The sequence below is a fragment of the Megascapheus bottae genome, chromosome 20 (genome assembly GCF_031878675.1).
Source record: "Megascapheus bottae isolate mThoBot1 chromosome 20, mThoBot2.hap1, whole genome shotgun sequence".
NCBI lineage: Eukaryota > Metazoa > Chordata > Mammalia > Rodentia > Geomyidae > Megascapheus > Megascapheus bottae.
The window spans coordinates 21,161,237-21,182,574 of record NC_143528.1 but is presented as its reverse complement, the minus strand read 5'-3'; the positions used below and the strand labels follow the sequence as shown (position 1 = coordinate 21,182,574).

Below are 21,338 nucleotides of genomic sequence, written 5' to 3'. Positions count from 1 at the left end.
TTTGCCAGTCCTGGGCTTGAGCTCAGGGCCTGAGCACTGTCCTTGGATTTTCTCAAGGCTAGAGCTGTACCACTTGAGCCTCAGCACCACTTCCGGCTTTTTTCTATGTATGTGGTACCGAGGAATCGAACCTGGGTCTTCATGCATGCTAGGCAAGCACTTTAACCACTAGGCCAAACTCCCAGCCCCTCCATAATACTCTTGACTGAACAGCAACAAGAAAAGCTTTTGCTTTTGGATATGTGTGAAATTTTACGATAATTAGAGCAGGTGAGGAGTTGGCATGTAGTTTCAAAAGTCACCTGGAAGTCTTCTCGCTTAAATACTTTAAGCTCCCTTCCCTTTTGCCCCTCTCTCCTCCTCCTCCTCATTGCTCTTTCCATTTATACTGGGCCTGGTACTTGCTAGGCAGGCACTCTCTGCCACTCAAGCCACATTCCCCAGCCCTTTTCTTTTCTTTTCCTTTTTTTTTTTTTTTTTTTTTTTTTGTGCGTCATGGGGCTTGAACACGGGCCTGGGTGCTGTCCCTGAGCTCTTCAGCTTAAGGCTACTGCCCTACCCCTGGGCATGAGCATTGTGCCTGAGCTCTTTAGCTCTAGGTTAACCACCCTATCCTTGAGCCAAGTCCCACTTCCCATTTTCTAGAGGTTAATTGGAGATAAGAGTCTCTGGTCCTTTTATGCCGGGTCTGGCTTTGAACCTTGATCCTCAAATCTCAGCCTCCTGAGTAGCTAGGATTACAGGTGTGAGGTCTTACTTTTTGCCCAGAGAAATACTGGGACCTTGATTCTCCTGTCCTTACTTCCAACATAGCTGGGGTTACAGGCACGAAGTCTCATGCCCAGCTTGTTGGTCGACATGAAGTCTTACTAATTTTGGGTCCAGGAAGGCCTTGAACCATGATCCTCCCAATCTCCACTTCCCAGGTAGAAAAGACTACAGAGATTTTCTACCACGCCTGGCCCTTTAAGTTTTGTTAACCAGTCAGTCTACTAAAATTAGAAATAAAAAAAAAATTTTCAATCATCGGCATTATTTTGAGATGTTCGTTGCTAAGTTCAGTAATGGGAGGCCGCATCACGATCTGTGTAAGGATTCTGTCTTTTGGAAGGTTGTCCCTGTCTTTGCTTTTCTCCTAGTAAGGACTCATAGACCTGTAGAAAACTTCACACTGCCAGCATTTTGAAGTTGTAGCAGCACTTTTCTTTTTTTTTGACACTGATTAGAAAAATAGAGATGAAGTCCGAATCTTTCCCTTGGTTTGTGAGAGCTGAGTGCAGCTCTGCTAGGGTCCCCTTCTGTCTTCTTGTCTCTCAGTCAAGGTCATTTGGATTTGTCAGGGCTGAGTGCAGCTCTGCGAGGGTCCCTTTTGACTGTCTTCCTGTCTCTCATTCGAGGTCATTTGGATTTCCTTCATCACATGTAATTTTTGCATAACTACCTTCTTTCCATTTTCATAGCGCATAATTGTCTTTTTCTAGACTGAAATTGGAAGAGAGAAGAAAAGAGCTGCTACAGAAACTTGAAGAAACTACTAAATTAACTACTTACTTGCATTCACAACTTAAAAGGTGAGCTTTTGGGACTCTTTGTCAGGTGGTCAGGCCATTGTAGTTCCTCTTTGGTTATTTTGTGCTTTGTTTCTGCTATTTAAAACTAAATGAAATGGCTTCACCAGTACAGCTGAGGTGACCAAACTCAAAGTCTCAGGGGTTGTATTTTGTGAGCCCAAGGTCATATTTGGAATATATTTGAAATACCTTATAGGAAGATGGTTGCCTATCAGTAAAAATTTAGGAGAATATCACATTTCGTATCACATTTATTCCAGCATGTGTGTGTGTATGTGTGTGTGTGTGTGTATACGTGTACGTGTGTGTGTATACTGGTCCTGGGGCTTGAACTCGGGGCCTGCATGCTCTCCCTCAGCTTTGTGTTCTGCTGCTTGAGACACAGCACCACTTCTGGCTTTTTTTTTTTTTTTGGCCAGTCCTGGGCTTGAGCTCAGGGCCTGAGCCCTATCCTTGGACTTTCTCAAGGCTAGAGCTCTACCACTTGAGCTTCAGCATCACTTCTGGCTTTTTTTTTTTTTCTATGTGTATGGTACCAAGGAATCGAACCCCGGTCTTTGTGCATACTAGGCAAGTACTCAACCACTAGGCCAAATTCCCGGCCCCCACTTCTGGCTTTTTTGTTTGTTAATTGGAGATAAGACTCTCACCAACTTTTCTGCCTGGCTTGAGTTTGAGCTATGATCCTTAGATCTCAGCCTCCTGAGTATCTAGGATTACATTTGTGAGCCATTGGTGTCAAGCTCTTTAGTCCATCTTTTAAAAGGTAGAGTGGAGGGTGCTAGCAGCAAAAACAGTGCCAAGAAAAAGAAAAAGCTCAAAAAAGCATCCCAGGATTAGAATGGACATTCCCTGATGGGAAGGGCATGCCTGAGGTGACCTTTCTCATCCTGTATCCTAAACCTCAATAAAGACAAATTAACAGCAACAACAAAAGGTAGAGTGGGATAGATGAAACTTACCTTAAAACAGCTATAGGTTTTCTTTTTTAAATACCAATTAGAAAAGTCACCTTACATTCACATACAGAGAAGAGGCCTTTTGTGTATGCACATGCTTTTCTTTCCTTCTCCGTAAAAGATAAGATGTATTTGTTTTGTTTTATTTTTGTGGTACTTGGGTTTGAACTCAGGACCTTATACTTGCTAGGCAGACACTCTTCTGCTTGAGCCAAATCTTTTTGCTTTAGTTACTTTTCAGGTAGAATCTTGTGATTTTGCCCAGGACCAGCCTCAGAGTAGGATCTTTCTACTGGAGTCTCCCTACTAGCTGAGACTGTGGGCATAAGCCACACATTATTTGTTGACTTGGGGAGCATCTCACTAATTTTTGCGCCGGCTAGCCTTGAACTACAATTCTGCTTATCTCTACCTCCTAAGAAACTGGGATTATCAGCCTGAGCCACTGTTCCCAACCTAAATAAGGCTTTTAAAGCAAAGTAACTACATTAACACTTTGTATTAGGCATTCCTTCCTGTTGGTGGTTGTTGTTCAATACTATTTTAATTACAGAGTTCCTTCTGCATAGATATTTGATTCTTTCTCTTTTAAAAACTCTTCCACAAAAGGGAGATATCACACACACACACACACACACATACACGCACACACACACACGCACACACATGCACAAAACAGTAGCACTGGAATTGCCATAGAAAGAGTATATTGAGAGGATATAGAGAATACCAGTGAGTAAAGGAAATATATGCCACTGCATAAGATTCCAGTGCCCTGGCTACAACGTCCACACTTTGGTGTCTCTGCTGTCCTTTCCTGTCAGGGCCTGAAGGAGGCCCTAGGGGCTGTTGTTAGGGACAGAGCTGACAGTGTGCTTTCGTCTCTCAGCCTCTCCGCCAGCACGCTGTCCATGTCGTCCGGGAGCAGCTTGGGTTCCCTAGCATCCAGCCGGGGCTCCCTCAACACCTCCAGCAGAGGCTCGCTCAACTCCCTCAGTTCCAGTGAGCTCTACTACAGCAGTCCAGGGGAGCAGCTCGACGTGGACTATCAGTATAAACTGGACTTCCTGCTGCAGGAGAAGGGCGGTTATATTCCCTCTGGACCCATCACCACCATCCATGAAAATGAGGTGGTCAAATGCCCCAGTCTGCCTGGCCAGAGTGGACGCTGCGGGGCGACAGCTGCAGCCAACGGCCACACTCCTCCACTGACTGAGGCCCCCAAGTCTGTGACATCTCTGTCCTCGCGGTCCTCCTTGTCGTCCTTGTCCCCCCCCGGCTCTCCTTTGGTCTTGGAAGGCACGTTTCCCACGTCATCTCATGATGCGTCCCTCCATCAGTTCACAGCTGACTTCGAAGACTGTGAATTGAGTAGCCATTTTGCAGACATAGGCCTTGGTGAGAGCCAGCTCTTATCAGATTCAGACTCGGGAGGAGCATCCCAGGCTCTTTTAGAAGATAAAGGCCTTAACGAATGTGCTAGGGAGCCATTGTATGAAGGAACGACGGGTAAGTGGGGTAAGTGGAGGCCCTGGCTTTCAGGTACTCCTGTGAACTGACTCCAGGAGAGCAGTTGGGCTAAGTCTTCTGTATAAACCAATGGAATTGTCCCCTTCTCTTTCTCCCCAGTATACCTGGCTTCCTTTAAGGAGTATTAATTCATGTACACAGATTTTTGTATTCATCAGCTTAAAAATTTCCCTCCCTCCCTAATCAGTCTCATCATAAGGCATCTGCTCTGTGGTCCAGAGGCCTCAGTGTATGGGAGGTGGCCAGAACCTATTTCCTGAACACATCCACACTTGTATTAGACTCCAGTTCTGAAATGGCAAGGCAAAGAAGATGGTTTTCTTTCCAAAGTTGGCCTAACACAGATTAAAACCAAGTCAATTAGCATATCAGCTAATTAGTGCCAAGGTTCAATGTTTAGATTGCTCAGGGAATTCTCTATAAATACAATTTTTGTTTCATGCCAGTCTCCACTTCTGTCTGTATTTATTTGGAGAAGTCAGCGTCCAGTATCTGGTGCTACCCTGCCATCTTCTGGCTGCACTCACAGTTGCAGTCTCTAGATGAGCTTGTGACAGATGGAGTCCTTACTCCTGTGTGTGCTCAAAGAGACACAAACAAGGAGAATTTCATTGTTTAAGAAATTGTTTTCCTCTGCATTTACAGCAGTCTTTAATGTATGAGGTATGCTTGTGAAGAGCACAGATGGTGCCCTTTTGGCAAATGATCTCCGTGATGGTCTAAGAAGGATGATTATTCTTGAGTTAGCTTGAGGCAGAAAGTGAAGTATAAAAACTCTGCTGCTCCAGGGGAGCCCTGTTCGGATCTGCCTGTGCCAGCAGGCCCACACCAGAGGAAACGCTCTAAGCTTTCTTCAGAAGCGTTTTGTTGTTGTTGTTGTTGTTGTTGTTGTTGTTTCATTTGGATGCTTGGTGCCAGGAATTCTAAGCATTAACTGGTCAACTAGTTCAGCTCTTTAAAAACTGATGAGTCCAACTTGTTTCTTTCACTTCAGCTACTGAGACTGAAGTTCGTTTTTCTTTCTTTCTTTCTTCCTTTTTTTTTTTTTTCAACTGCAATTCTGTGTTCTGCCTGGGTCCTGGAAAGAGTTAGTGATTTTTGTATGGTTTGCATGCCCTGCCCTTCCCTTGGGGAGGCACCAAACCTCTCAAGTATTGTCACCGAAGTGATCTGCCAGAGGGAATAAGCACAGGGGAGATGGAGGCACCGTGTCATCACCAAACAGAAAGCCACCTGGGACCTCACCTCTGCCTCTGGGAAGAAGGGGTAGTGACTTGCATGCTGTCCCGGGAGTCAGCCACATTTCCTCCAGGTTGTAGTTGCTACTTCGGTTGGCAGTGTTTTGTCAAGCATATTAGCCATGATGCATGGAAAACATCAGAGCACATGATAGTTCATGACTGTGTGGTCAAGATGATGATGATGATGTGATGATGATGATGATGAAGATGATGATGATGATGATGATGATTATGACAGCAACAACTAAAGCAAGTGCTCCTAAGCCCAGTTACTTCTGCTGCAAGTTCAGGAAGACAAGGAAGCTTAGCTTCTTGCTTAGTCTTGCAGGATATTAACATTTCTTGAGCATACCAAGCTGACTTCATGTATTGGAAATGTTCTCCAGTGACAACTTCTTAACATGTCATCATCCTGGAGGGCCTAATATGTGAGGCTGACTGCTGGAGAAGGGGAGAGATGATGGAGGGGCGGGGGAGCCACAAGGGCTATGTCACCCTCTTAAGTTGTCCTGAGACACTGGGTCCCAATCACTCAGGCATCTCTGCTTGGCTAGGGTCTGGTTCTTGAGCCTTTGGTCTGCCATTGTGTTTGTCAGTGATTTCATAGCGAAGCATGAGAATCTTGGAAACTTCAGGAGAGATATTCTTTAACTTTTTAAATGTTGTAAAATTGTTATTTAAAAAGTTCCTCAGTGACCAGGAGTTTGGCCTAGTAGTAGAGTACTTGCCCAGCATGCACAAAGACCCAGGTTCGATTCCTCGGGACCACATACATAGAATAAGCCGGAAATGATGCTGTATCCCAAGTGGCAGAGTGCTAGCTTTGAGGAAAAAGCCCAAGGACAGTGCTCAGGTCCTGAGTTCAAGCCCCAGGACCAGCAAAAAAAAAAAAAGAAATTCCCCCAAGGGATAGGTAAGTAGTATACTTCTCTAGCATATGCAACCTTGGATTGGATCTGTAGCAACACCAAAAGCCAGAGAGGGGGGCTCGGGGATCTTAAGGAAAAATACACCCTAGTTTAAAAAAATACTATCCAGTTTCATATTCACAATTGAAAGTGTATATTTAACTATAGAGACTACTTCTCTGCAGATGACAGTGTTCAGTCTATCCAAGGGATATCTGCCTTCTCTTGAGGGTGGGTGGCTGTCTATAAGAGACATTGTTCCTCTCTCCCATGCTCTAAAGACTGACACAGGTGAAGTTGAGTCCTTTTTGTATAAATTTTGTTCCTTAGCACCAATCCCTGCCGGATGACAGAACCAAAGTTGAAATCACTCTGAAGTCTTTTCCACAGTCAGTCTCTGTCATTGTCAAAGTCAATTTCAGGCTGCTATAGTTATTCCTGGGGGTAATCAATAAATCATGTCATCACCTTCACCCCTCACAAAGGGAGGTGGGCGGAGAGAAGGTACTTCATCATCAAGAAAAAGCATTCCCACTGCCAGAAATAAAAGGGAAAATGCAGCAATCAATCCTGTAATCTGAAGCCTTAAAACTTAAACATCTTAACAAGATGTAAAGTCACGACTCAGAGGGGGGCTGAAATGCATAGCAATACGGATCCTCTGGCTCACTCCATGGAGGATGAAAGAAACTCCACAGGCTTGCAGCTTATGACAGTACAGAGCACAGCTTTAAATGAATGCTCCTTGCTCACTGCAGGACGCTGGGGTATGAATATGAGTTCGACATAAAAGTCAAGTGGTAGTTGGTGCTAAAGATTCTGTAGCACAAGAAATTTTAAAATGGGATTAGCTGATGAGGAATTTCTGTAAGTCAAAGATGTTACTCTCTTTTTAATTTTTGTTAGAATAATAGTACAAGTAAGAAGATGGCATGTAGAGAGAAGCAGAGAGTAAACACATGGAAATTTCCCATGAGTAACTAGAAGCCCTGTTTCTAATCTGGACTAGCTCTACATGAGGGAAACTCATAGTTTCTTCCCTCAAGTGCGTAGTAGTTTGTAAATGCTTGAAGGAAAGAGGCTAGGGGTCTTGGACAATATGTATAACATCCCTAAAAGTATTTCAGGACCCCTCTCCCCCCAAAAAAACCCTCAAAACCAAAAAACAAGCAAACCCTGTACTTTCCCAAATAACAGCTGATGTAATTATCATCTCAGGATCTCATTCGTCAGTGTCTTGACACATCCACATCTCTTGATGTGAGAAATAACATCCTTGACTTCGAAGAAAATTGTTCTTTGGATTCTCATGACTAAACTACTTTTATATTTTTATGTTTCTAAGAAGCTCTAGTGAATGCTATCACTTTCCCTACCTAGATGTGGAAAAATCATTACCAAAAAGAAGAATTCACTTACCTGGGGAGAAACCCACTTGTGTGTCAGCTGCCGTATCCGATGAGTCTGTAGCTGGAGACAGCGGCGTCTACGAAGCCTCCATGAAGCAGTAAGAACCCGGCTTTTTAGCAGTTAGCTCACTTGTAGGCCTCACAGCCAGGCCAGGGCATTGCTCATTGTAAACATGCTACTCATGGCGTCTACAAAGCTTCCATGAAGCAGTAAGAACCCGGCTTTTTAGCAGTTAGCTCGCTTGTAGGCCTCACAGCCAGGCCAGGGCATTGCTCATTGTAAACATGCTACTCATTTGTCCACCTTTACATAGTAAGGACTTCAGCCATTAAAGAATGGTGTGCCAGAATATTCCAGTGTGCAGAAACATACAGCCATTTGAACTGAACAGTAAGCAGACCGGTGTAGCTGACAGTGGTTAAGATATAGAAACCACTATTGTGCAAGTGTTGCAGTGATTTGCCAGGGCCTTTAGCACAAGAAGCTTATTGTGTGGAATACTGAAAGCAGGTGTCTCTGAGAGTGTGCTAAAGGCCCTGGTAAATCACTGTAACCCTCATTGGGCTTTGGAAAGTTGGGCATCAGAATGTCTGATCTCAAAGGCAGTCTCATGAAGAGGTAAAGAAATCTCCCGATGAAGTAAGCTGTTACTAAGGTCATTTCCACCGGGCCAGGAGAGAAGTGCCGTTGATTTGGGTCTTCACTGAAAGCTATTGAGTGGCAAATGGCAGCCATTACAATGGATATTCCCCATTCACTGACGGGTCACCTCCTTCCCATTCATAGGCCTAGTGAAATTGAAGATGTTCCCTATAGTGAAGAGGATGTCGCCATTGTGGACACTGCCCAGGTGCAGATAGGACTCAGGTAAAAAGTGAAGTGCATGGGAGGAGGGGGCAGCTTTAGAAACTAATGTCCAGCCGGTGTTGTGTGGTTTCGCCTTATTTCAATCAGCTTCTCTTTTGAACAGATATGATGCAAAAAGCTCAAGTTTCATGGTGATTATAGCACAAGTCCGAAATCTCCATGCCTTCTTGATACCTCATACTTCAAAAGTGTAAGTTAAAAAAAAAAACCACTGAAAAAGAAATTGTGGGGCTTAAAATCTATCCTATAAGATACTTTTATACTGTGATCAAGCAGTTCATCAAAATGAAGATATGGGAAAGACATAGTAGGTTGATCGTGTCTAAGTCAACAGTAGATAAATGAGGAGAAGAAGAAAATGTGAGAAAGACAAATTAGATTTGGGGCCAACTGATTCATTATTAAAAATGAGTTCAACTGAATCATTATTGAGAATATGAATCAAAAGCTGGATTTTAGTGAGACCAGAAAAGAAAGAAGGCATGATATTGCATTGGCTAAATTAATACAGAGAACCTTTCATCTTAGACTGGTCTGACATTTAGAATACCAGTCAGCAGTACTCAGGGAAGACTGGTTTAGTTATATCTATCTGGGAAAAACGGCCCCTTCCCTTTGTTTTCTAGACCTCTTCCCCTTTGTTCTCTCTCAGTGCCCTCCCTAGAAGTCCCCCACCCAGCACCTATGACCCAGATAACTGGTCACTGTGCACCTGGGGTCCATGGGAGGTCCCCCCAGGCTCTGAGGTCACTTCCTCATCCACTGTGGCCACACCTCCTCAGTCTTCCCTAGCGCTTTGAGTAGCCATGTACTCCACACTGCTCTCCAGTGTGGCCTGGCAGTTTGGCTCTCCTAAATCAATTCTTTTCGACCTGAACCGTGTGGCAGTCTCCATCCCTGACATCAGGAAAAAGTAGGACCTCTCCCCTTAGACTAGGACACAGTGACACTGGGCTTCTTCAGTCCAAACTCAGTACCTTACCCACACTGGGTTCTACTCACTTAGAAGTAAGGGTGACATATTCTTCTCTTGAGTTCCATCCCTCTCTCCCATCCTTCTCTTCCCTTCCCTTCCCTTCCCTTCCCTTCCCTTCCCTTCCCTTCCCTTCCCTTCCCTTCCCTTCCCTTCCCTTCCCTTCCCTTTCCTTCCCTTCCCTTCCTTTCCCTTCCCTTCCCCCTTCCTCCTCCCTCCCTCCCTCCCTTCCTTCCTTCTTTCTTTTTTTCATTTTATTTTTTTATTGTCGGGGTAATGTATAGAGGGGTTACAGTTACATTTGCCAGGTAGTAGGTGCAATACTTCTCCCACATTGATACCCCTTCTCATGTTTTTGTCCCCATAACCCTCCCCCACAGCCTCCCAATCATGTTGTTTTTCCCCTTTCCTATTTCAAATAAACAAATAAACGTATATACAATATACCAGGTAACAAAGTTGGATACAATAGCAATATGAGATTAATCAAAGGGCAAAAAAAGAGAAGAGAAATAACATAGTACATTAAGAACAACAAGTACTCGAGTTTTCTACCTCAACTCCACTAGTCATGATTACTGAGCTCAGAATGGAATGCAGAATGCCTTCTGCAGGTGTGGTAACTCCCAGAATACATTAAGACAATAGTAGTCAGCCAGCTAGTGACAGAATGTGCCTTTGCTCCCCAGCTTGTGTTATGCAGTTAACTTGTCTAACTGATTTGAACTTTCCCCCAGATACTTAGCAACATTTTTCCTAAGTCCATATATGAAACCCTTGGCCTAAATAATAACACCGCAGTAAGTAGCAACTCACAAGGAATATCCCCAAGTATTCTTTTCCCCTCCAACTTCAAACTTCATTTTTGATTGGTTATAGCAAGCAGAGTTTCTGTTGACAGCACAGCTCCTTTGTGAAGAGATCTCTCCTTCAGCAGAGTGGAAGAAAAGCACCCTTCCTTGCTTAGCCTGCTCTGCCTTTGCCTTGAAATTACTCGAACTGACTTACTTGACCCAGAAACATTTAAAATGACATGAAGGGCTAGGTTAACAGATTAAACTTAAAGGCAGGAGAAACAGAAATTTTCTTCCATTCTAACTTTCTAATATACTTGTTTTCCCATGAAGACAGAATAAATAAATTAAAAAAAAAAATACTTCAGTCTACTCAATTTCCAGCTTCCCAGGAACAACCAGATGTGTCTTAGAAAGACCTTAAATCAACAGCAGTAACCCAAGCCCCACAAGGTCTTTAATATTGAATTTTCATAATAGTGATGTTAAACAAAAAATAATATTACATTCCATTTCTACATTTGAATTTACCAGTTTCCTAATTAGAATATGAATTAGACAAACCTAGAAATGGGGCCAGGGAAAAAGACTAAATGCTATTTCCAAGAATTGTGAGTTTCATATAATGTGTGTTCACAAAGAGAAGTTACCATTCTTCTGTAACTCTTCCTTTGAATTTTACAAAGCGTGATAGTCTAAAGAGTGTGTCACATCTGTGAGTGTAGAGATGCTAGAAAATTATGTTTTAAATCTTGTTTAAAATTTTGTTACAGTATGCTACTCAGCCTCTCTTTTCTCCATTAGGATAATGTATTTCATTCCATTCCTGGGAAGTGATCATGAGCAACTCTTGTTTAATACACACAAGAAAGATTGTTAGGGCAAAGTCACCAGTGTCTGCTTAGTTTGTTCTCACCTTCCCAGACTCAGAGATTAAGTATTTGGAAACTGGCTGTACTTGGGGCAGGTGGGGTATTGAATCCCCATGGACTTCCTTCCTCTTCTCTTTCCTGTCATGTGCCTTACTGAAGCCCCATGGTAAGTGGCAGAAGCTCCATGGTAAGCTGTCTCATGCTCAGGGGCACAGTCACTAAGGGTAGCTTAAGAGCAGAGCATCTACCACCGAACACAAACCCTTGATAGAGCAGCAGCACTTTTGGTTGATAATGAACTCACAGTTCTCACTTAGCTCTGAATCCATTGTAATTGAAATGCTCATGAAATTCATTCTGTTCTTGCTCTTTGCAGGTATTGTAGAGTTGCTGTCCTTCCCTCCTCATCGGATGTCAGCTGTCTGTTTCGAACAAAAGTCCATGCACCCACTGAATCTGTGTTGTTCAATGATATGTTCAGAGTGGCCATTTCCCAAACGGCCTTGCAGCAGAAGACACTGCGAGTTGATCTTTGCTCTGTCAGTAAACATCGCAGGGAAGAATGCCTGGTAGGAGCTTCCGAGTCACTACCATCCCATCACAGATACTCAATGCTTGCTGCTGTGTGAATGTGCTTTTCTACTATCTGTTTTGCCATCCTTGAAACCAGAGCAGACTTATCCACCACCTTGGGACACAACCAATGGTGCTTTCACCACTCCCCCACCCTTTTTTTTTTCTGAAGGAATAACTGTTGGGCTTTCTCATATTTCAGATGTTTTTTTTTAATTTTTTATTGTAATTAATAAAAGGGTTACATGATATTTGCCAGATAGAAGGTGCATTAATTCACATACATTGATACCCTTTCACATGTCTTGGTACCCATTACCCTCCCCCCATCCCCCCACCCGTCATATTTCAGATGTTTTAAGACTTACAAACTGTGATGTTCTGTAAAGCTGTGTTCTATTGCTACTCTAGGAGCACAGAAGAATCTCATTAGGACCATCACTTTACAGAGTTTATTAGTCATTAGCCAAAGCCTTGTGCATAGTGTTCTGTCTGTATTCTCTCCTTTAATGGTCAGGACAATCTTAGGAAAGATGAAGAGCTGCTTAGAGACGATCACACAACTAGTGAATGATGGAGCCATTATCCAAAAGACACTTAATTCACTGTTACACACCAAAATTAGGCAAGACAGTTTATAGCTCCTTTTTATATTTTCTTTTCCTGGAGCTTCCAGGAAGAAGGGCCACCTGAGCTTTTCTTTGTGGTGAGTAGAAAACACATTTCATGATGAGGAAAGGTGATAGGATAGTTTTCTCCTTTTTCTTTTGTGGAGTATATGTGTATATGTGCATGCACACACATTTGTTTGCATGAACACAGGGCTTGAACAGAGGACCTCATGCGCTCACCTAGCTTTTTCCTCACTCAAGGATGGCACCCTACCACTTGAGCCATACCTCCACCTCTGGCTTTCTGCCAGAGATAAAAGTCTCACAGACTGGCTTTGAACCATGATCCTCATAGCTCAGACTTTTGTGTCTCTTGGCTTACAAGCATAAGCCATGACCTCTCTAGCTTATTTTTTCTATACCTGAAAAAAATTGGTAATATTTGGTAGTACAGTTAGAAGGAAGCAAAGACTTGTTAGGCTACCTAAAGCTTTAATATAGACTAACCTATGATAAAATTAAAGACTGTGTTGATTGATGACTTTTAAAAAAAAAAAGTGCAGTAGAGCTGGGCACCAATGGCCTACACCTATAACACTCACTACCCAGGAGGCTGAGACCTGAGGATCACAGTTCAAGCCAGCCTGGGCACTAAAATCCATGAGACTCTTATCTCCAGTTAACCACCAGAAAACCAGAAGTGGCACTGTGGCTCAAGGGGTGGGATGGTAGCCTTGAGTTGAAGAGCTCAGGGTCAGAGCTCAGGCTCAGAGTTCAAGCCCCACAGCCAACAATAAATAAATAAATAAATAAATAAATAAATAAATAAATAAATAAATAAATAGTATAGTATAGTATAGTATAGTAGAATTGGGATTCTGGCTGTGCGTGATATGGTAGAAAATGAAAGTCTTTCACATGTACCTCCTTTAGACATTTAATATCCAAAGAAATTTATTGTTCATTTCATATCAAAGATCCAAAGGAGAATTTTCATTCACTTACAATTTTTAAGGTGAATTATGGTTATAATGTGAATAATAATTAAGTTACTATTATATAAGAAATATTATGACTTAGTCATTTTTCAAAAATTTTTAAACTTAATTAAAAGTATCCTGTATTGTTAAAAATTAACAAGTTGCATACTTAATCATAAGATGTTGTCAAAATCATGCTACACAACAATCTTAGGATTGGCTGAAAATATAAAACATCTTATCATATTCTTGCTCAAAAACTTAACTTACCCAACAATCTTTATCATATCAAAGATAATGGATACTAACCTAACTCTCTCTTTCCCTCTCTCTCTTTCTCCCTCTCCCCCCCCCCTTTTTATTGTCTTTCCTTTGTTTTCTTATTTCATAGGCTGGAACTCAGATTAGTCTGGCTGACTTGCCATTTTCCAATGAGATTTTCACACTGTGGTATAATTTGCTTCCTTCCAAGCAAATACCTTACAAAAAGAATGAAGAAGAAAATGAAGACTCTGTATTCCAATCAAACCAGCTGGTTGTAGATTCCATAGACTTGGTGAGTCAGAATGCAGAGAACAAAATCATTAAAATGTAATAAAGCAATATGAAATATAGAATGCTGAGAGACCAGGAGACTTTTATTCACTTTCATCTTCCTTTTCTCCTTTAGCCAAAGAAAAAAGATAGTTTCCATCATTGCTTCAAGCGTGATTTACAAAAGGATCACTGTATACTGACTTCATTGTTTTAAATTACTATGGAAAACCTATAGTTTTGTATATTTGTATATTATATATTCATATATTGGATTTCTGCTGTTAGTTATACATTTGATGCTTCTTTTGATACTTCTTCCTCGAGAACAGTAGTAAGGCTTGTACTCAGGACCTTGTACTTGGTAGGTAGCCACTGTACTATTTGAGCCATGCTCTAGTCCTGTTGATTTTAGTTGTTTTTCAGATTGAGATGTCCAAAAATAGCTAGAAGTCTTGATAGGGCAAATGTAGAACTTGTACAATTAAGATAGGGTCATCTTAACGTTTTTCATTGTGTTCTCATCCATATACATGAGATATTCTGTTCATTTATTTCCGTTTTTCCTAATTTCCTTAATCCATGTTTTCAGAGTCCAAGTTTTCATGACTCTTTCCAAGCTAATTCCTAAGTATTTCTTTCTATATGATGCTATTATGACTTTTTCTTAATTGCATTTACAGATGGTTCATTGTACAACTGATTGCCTATCTATCTTATATACTACACCCTTCAAATTAAGAACTTGTTTCTTTATTTTTTATTTATTTTTTTATTTATTTGCCAGTTCTGAGCTTGGGTTCAGGGCCTGAGCTTTGTCCTTGGGTTTTCTCAAGGCTAGAGCTCTACCACTTGAGCCACAGCACCGCTTCTGGCATTTTTTCTATGTATGTGGTACCAAGGAATCAAATCCAGGTCCTCGTGCATGCTAAGCAAGCACTCTACCACTAGGCCAAACTCCTGGCCCAAGACCTTGTTTCTTACTTTGAGTAGATTTTAGTATATTTCTTAGGATATTTTGCAAGTAGAGATAATTTTACTTCTTCATTTACAATTACATCCATTTAATTTTTTTTTCTTTTCCTTTTCTATTCTTTTTTTGTTTCTTGGTTAGAGAGTGTTTTGTTTTGTTTTTGCATATTAGCCCTGGATAGAATTTCCAATACAGTATTAAAAATATTGCTTCTGATTTTTTACTATTAAGTGTTACATTAAGTGTTACTATTAAGTGTTAGGTTTTTTGTTTGTTTGTTTTTGCCAGTCCTAGGGCTTGAACTCAGGACCTGAGCACTGTACTTGGACTTTCCCAACTCTAGAGCTCCACCACTGGAGCCACAGCATCATCTCAGACACTTTTCTATGTATGTGGTACTGAGGAACTGACCCTGAGTCTTTGTCCATGCTAGGCAGGCACTCTACCACTAGGCTAAACTCCTGGCCCCTCATTAGGATTTTTTTTAAAAAAAACAGTCCTGGGAGCTTGAGCACTGTCCTTGAACACTTTTTTTGTTCAAGGCTAGACTCTGCCACTTGAGCTGCAGCTCTACTTCCAGCTTTTGCTCTGTATGTGCTTCCTGGGAATCAAACCCAGGGGTTTGTGTATGCCAGGCAAGCATTCTACCACTAGGCCACACTCCTGGCCCCCTCATTAGGATTTTTAAAGCATGGTAATTGTAAACATTGAAATACCATCTCCAAATATCTGCAGTATCACCTATGGCTTTGCCTCTTTTTTCGTTTCTTTTGGCTTTCTGTCAAGTCTTGGTGGAATGCTGGCTACTATGAGGGAAGGTAGAGGCTCTGGATGATACATTGTTCCACAGATATTCTTCCGGAAGGCAAGTTGGAATCTGAGGAGGAAGACCTGAATCATCTGGGGGATTTCCATTTTTATCTCAAGACCCTTTGAGACAGCAGAACTGTCTCCTAAATTGTGTGGCTTTTTGTTCTGCAGATGTACATTTTAGGAGAGTCAGATGCTTGAGCAGGAATATCATGTATAATATTGGGTTCACCTTACATTTCATTTCCTCAGACCTTGTACTGCATTGTAAGTCTTGCACTTGGTAACAGTCTTCATGTCTGACTGACCCTGTGGCCACATTCCTAGACAGCCAGACTTTTTAGCCTGTATACCTCATACCTAGAATTGATGAATACCAATGTGTCAGGTGTGGTGATTCTTTTTTCTGAGACCATTTAGAACTAATAGCCTTTGTTACTCTGCATTGCCTTACAAATTTTGAGAGTTTTTATTGCTTTTTGTTACATTTCATTCAGCTTTTGTATTTTCAGTAAGAGAGTTGAGTCTGGTACAAGCTGCTTCTTCACAACTGGAAATATAAGCCTGCATCAGAAGAAATTTCAAATAAATTTCTTGGAGTATATGATTTTAATTGCCACATGTTGTTCATTCTCCAGGATGCAGTGTCAGCCTTACTTGCAAGAACATCAGCCGAGCTGTTGGCTGTGGAACAAGAATTAGCACAAGAAGAAGAAGAGGAAACAGGGCCAGCTGAAGAACAGCACGATTTAGAAGGAGACTGGTAAACAGCTGCTTTCTTATGCTAGTGAGAATACAGTAAGGTGTTTAGTTTCTCATGGGAATCTTTCAGGAAACTATTATAATTTCATGTCTTAACACTGGAATTATGGGAAACAATGTAGTTTCAAGGAGTTCTGGCTAGAGAGTTTATAGGAGGTAATAGCAAGATTGTGAACAAAGTAATACATTAACCAGATTTTTTTTTATTCTTCAAGTAATTTTTAACAATGTTCTCTAAGGTTTTCTTTTTTTAATCTAAACTGTCAATTTTGAAAAATATAGCAGCCATAAGTAAGTTATAACTGTATTTAGGTGATAGACACAGAAAATAGCTTTGAATAGCCATTTCAATACTTTCATCTTTTCTAGTTTTCTCCTGTGTATGAATGCTTCAGATTTTAAGTATATACAGTGTATAATTTACTAAGATTCATTTTGCTGTATATAGTTGCTTATGATATTAGATTGAACTACCGTTAACCTATATAGTATTCTTTTGTGTGTGTATATATATATATATATATGCATGCATACATTAAATTTGTTAGAATCCCAGAGATTATCATAAATAACCAATCAAGGATATGTAAAAAGGTCTACAAGAGTGATAAAAGTGTACAGAGGCTTTTGTCTTACCAAAAGTCCTAGTGAAAGCTCTGCAACATGGCTCACGCCTGTAATCCTAGCTACTCAGGAGACTGAGATTTGAGAATCTCACTTCAAAGACAGCCCGGGCACTACAGTCCATGAGACTCTTATCTCCAACTAACCACTAGAAAACCAGAAGTGGTGCTGTGGCTCAAGGGGGAGGGTGGTAGCCTTGAGTGAAAGAGCTACGGGACAGTACCCAGACCCAGAGGTCAAGCCCCTTGACTGACAAAAAAAAAAATGCTAGAGAATAAATAATCACAGTACTGCAGAACAAAATTGAGTGATTTATAAGGTCTCTCACAATATCTGTAAATACTAAGCTTTTTTCATGTTTATAAAATATAACTTATTTCACACATATTTCAGAAAATATTTAGCATGTAAGTAAAGGAATTTATAACAGTCATTGTTTATTTTCCCTTTATTTCATGGCTATATATTAAAGAAACTAGACTGTGCCACTTTGTCTATATGATACTAATTGCATTATAGTTCAGCATTTAAGCCAGGTGCCAGTGGCTTCGACCTATAATCCTAGTTACTCAGGAGGCAAATATCTGAGGATGTGGTTCAAAGCCACCCTGGGCAGGAAAGATTATGACTCCAATTAATCACCAAAAAGCCAGAAGTGGAACTGTGTCTCAAGTGATAGGGTGCTAGCCTTGAGCACAGAAACATAGGGACAGGGCCCAGGCCCACAGTTCAAGTCCCAGGACCAGAGCACGTGCACATGTACACGCACATAGGCACACACACAAACACACCCAAGGTTCAGCATTTAGATATCAGTGGAGAGAAAATATTTCTATATAACAAGCATGAGCTATTCTGAACCATCCTAGCATATCCTCCACAGACTGTGTTCATATTCCAAATGCCATGCCATCACAGCTTTGCCATGGCTTCTGTTAGACATAAGGCTATGTGGCATTGGGTCTTCAGTTGATTAGTAGTAACTCCTCTACATAGGGCTACCTCTGCTAGACTGTGAGTACAGTCAGTAATGGTGTTTTTGGGTTTTTTTTTTTTCTTCTATGCATGTGGTACCGAGGAATTGAACCCAGGTCTTCGTGCATGCTAGGCAAGCACTCCACCATTAGGCCAAACTCCCGGCCCAGTAATGGTGTTTTTATCTCTAAGTTGTCGTCGTCGTCTCCTCCTCCTCCTCCTCCTCACCTTCTTCCTCCTCCTCCTCCTACTCTTTTTTTTTTTTTTTTTTGCCAGTCCCGGGGCTTGAACTCAGGGCCTGGGCACTGTCCTTAGATACTTTGTGCTCAGGTTTAGTGCTCTGCCACTTGAGCCAAAGTGCCACTTCAGGCTTTTTCTGTGTATGTGGTACTGAGGAGTCGAACCTAGGGCTTTGAGGATGCTAGGCGAGCACTCTACCACTAGGCTACACTCCCAGCCCAACTCTAGATCTTTATATTCACTCTCAGCTGAGACTAAGTCATTCTCTTATATGGTTTATTTTATAATAAATTAATAGCTAATATGAAGTTAATTTTAAAACAGTATTTTTAAACACGAGGGTTAAATTTGTGATTTTAATACTTCTATTTTAACATCTAGAAATTAGATTAAGTTGTAACTTTTTAGTAACACTATGATAACTTTGCTCCAGATGGCTAGAGAATAAAACAATTATTGTATTTCTTTTTTTTTTAATTTCTTTTTTAAGAGCCAAAGAAGAGCTTGAATCATTGTGTGTGTCTGTTATTTCCCAGGATGCACTGGTTGTGAAGTACTTGGCTTGAAGTGTGTTCTATTTATTTTTCAACATAGGTTAACAATGCTAAGAGAAGCCTCTGACAAAATTGTGGCTGAAAAAGAGACGGCAGTTAAACTGGTAAAAGGCAGTAGCTGTACAGAAGACTTAAGTTCAAGCACTAATGTGCCCGAGATGAGTGAAGACAGCTGTCAGATGGAAAAAGAGTATGTCAAAGACTGTAGAAGGCTGCTGCCGACTGGAATTCCTACCCTGGTGAATATCTATTCCTGAAACAGAACCTTCTAGGCATGGTGTAGGCTCATGCGCATATGTATGGATGGACTACCATGTGCAAATGCTACTAGGGATTGAACCTAGGGCTTCAAACATGGTACATGCTAGGCAAGGACTCTCCCAGTTGGGCCACAGTATCCTAGTCTTTTTTTTTTTTTTAAGTTAATTTTGTTTTCTAATTTTTTTTCATATATTTTTTATTGTAATTAGTAAAAGGGTTACATGATATTTGCCAGATAGAAGGTGCATTAATTCACATACATTGATACCCTTTCACATGTCTTGGTACCCATTTCCCTCTCCCCCCACACCCCCCACCTGTCTTGGTTTTCCCCCCTTCCCTATCAAATTTCAAATATCCAAATACAAATAAATTCAATATATCAGATAACAAAGTGAGATACTGTAACGATATGAGATAACCAAGGGACAGCAAAGGAGATGAGAGACAACATAGTACATTAAGGACAACAATCATTCATTATATGGCTTTTGTTTCAATATCCTGGAGGTCCTTTCAATTATATGGCCTTTTGTATCAAGATTTTGCTCTATTACAGATCTCTGCTAGTAGAGCCCAAGGTTTCTACTGATTAGTCTTAAATTCGCTGTTCTCCTGATCCACCTCCTCTAGCTGAGATTGTAGAAATATACCACCATTCCATGCAATATTAAAATCATTTATTCTTGGAAAAAAAAAAACTCATCTGAAAATTAGATAGTGTTTAATGGTATTTTCCCAGATGGTCAAACCTTTTTAAGTCTGAATCTTCGTTTTACATCTGATCTGTTACTGTAACACCTCTATTTGTGATTTGCCTTGTTGAACAGCTATCATCTACCCACCTACTTTCTGAAAATAATGTAGAACACCTTTCTTCCATTTCTCCTCAGAAGTACTGTGTTCTGTTATGCATGTCTTTCTTATAAGGGTATCTACAGTGCTAGACAAGTTCCGTTTTAGCATCATTAAGAAGAGAATATAAATGTACATACAACTATCAGTTCCTGACAAATTGCCACCTCCTCTTTTAGGTTGATAAAGAGACAAATACTGATGAAGCAGTTCATGACAGCCTGGCAGTTCGTCCCAAAGACCGGAGCAGCCTGAGCTCTCGACAGCATCCCTTTGTAAGGAGTAGCGTGATCGTGCGCTCGCAAACCTTTTCCCCCGGTGAACGGAGCCAGTACGTCTGCAGGGTAAGGTGACAGCACTCAGATGAGGCACTCAGAACTATAGCTTCCTGTTCTATCACAGGTGGCCCATTCATAACAAGAGGTTGTCAGCTGGAAGCTGCAGATTATCACTACAGACCCTGCTGAAAATCCTTGGAAATAATTGTAGAATATCACATTCTGTAGGTTCTTGTTGGTCTTTTCCACAAATTTCATGTCCTATTGATTCTAATGTGATTGATTTGGCAAGTAAGTAGAATTTAAGATCTAAAGCTAAGAATTTTTGGATTTCTATGTTTAGAAACATTAAGACTTCAAGTCTTGTTTTGCCTATTTCTGCACAATCTCGTATGTATGTCCCAACATGTTCATCTTGTTAAATGAAACTTGTGAATTAGACGCAGGTTCATAGTTCAGTGAAGAAAATTATGGAATTTCTATTAGTTTTCCAAATTCTTTTTCTAGAAATATGTATGATAGATAAATTTCATAAATGGGTTAAAGATGCTTTTAAAATTCAAAATTCATTCATTCTAGTCAAAAAAAAATCTGTAAGCACTTTTGTAGGTACTTTGCATTTCTGTACCTTGTACAACTTTCATTCTTTTCACTGAGCCAGAAGTGTGATGGATGCGATATGACATATCTTAGGTGAAAATTAAGGTTGTAGAAAACAATAGAACAAGTTAAGGAGGTAGAGTCCAGGAAAGATGTCCTGGTTAAGATGACATTCAGCAGAGGTGGAGTAGGTGAGAGTTGAGCTCCCTGCATCTAGACTATTCCAGAGAGCTAAACTGTCTTAATTCTGAAGGTGATTTATGTAAAGCTTCTTTAAACAGACAAGTACTAGCTAGAAGTGCAAAGAATTATTTTATTTTCAATAATGCAGAATTACCTTAACATGCCACTTTGGATAATAGCTATCAAAAGGTGGTTATTGAAACACTTTTCAGAAAATAAAGTTAAGAAAACTACATAACTGGGAATAACTTATTTGGGGAGGATTTTCTTCAAAGAATTAACTCATGAACTGAGGATGCAGTTTAGTAGTTAAGAGGAGAGTTAATTTACATTATTTGTACTTTATTTGGTAAATTTATTGATTCTCATTTCCACTGGTACTCTGTATACAGTGACTTTT

At 40.7% G+C, this 21,338-nt stretch overlaps 1 protein-coding gene across 2 annotated transcripts in view; it reads left to right on the top strand.

Moving 5' to 3' along the window:
* The window catches only part of Wwc2 (WW and C2 domain containing 2), a 163,522-nt gene that overhangs the window by 125,424 nt on the left and 16,760 nt on the right, over positions 1–21,338 (top strand). The window contains exons 10-19 of one of the 2 annotated variants that reach the window (XM_090354153.1): positions 1,482–1,571; positions 3,420–4,039; positions 7,590–7,716; positions 8,406–8,486; positions 8,590–8,676; positions 11,502–11,694; positions 13,681–13,845; positions 16,245–16,369; positions 18,802–19,000; positions 20,057–20,221. In XM_090354153.1, coding sequence (XP_090210279.1) covers positions 1,482–1,571; positions 3,420–4,039; positions 7,590–7,716; positions 8,406–8,486; positions 8,590–8,676; positions 11,502–11,694; positions 13,681–13,845; positions 16,245–16,369; positions 18,802–19,000; positions 20,057–20,221 — 1,852 coding nt within the window. Of the gene's footprint in view, positions 1–1,481; positions 1,572–3,419; positions 4,049–7,589; positions 7,717–8,405; positions 8,487–8,589; positions 8,677–11,501; positions 11,695–13,680; positions 13,846–16,244; positions 16,370–18,801; positions 19,001–20,056; positions 20,222–21,338 lie in introns of both variants that reach the window. The other variant, XM_090354152.1, reaches the window with a different exon arrangement.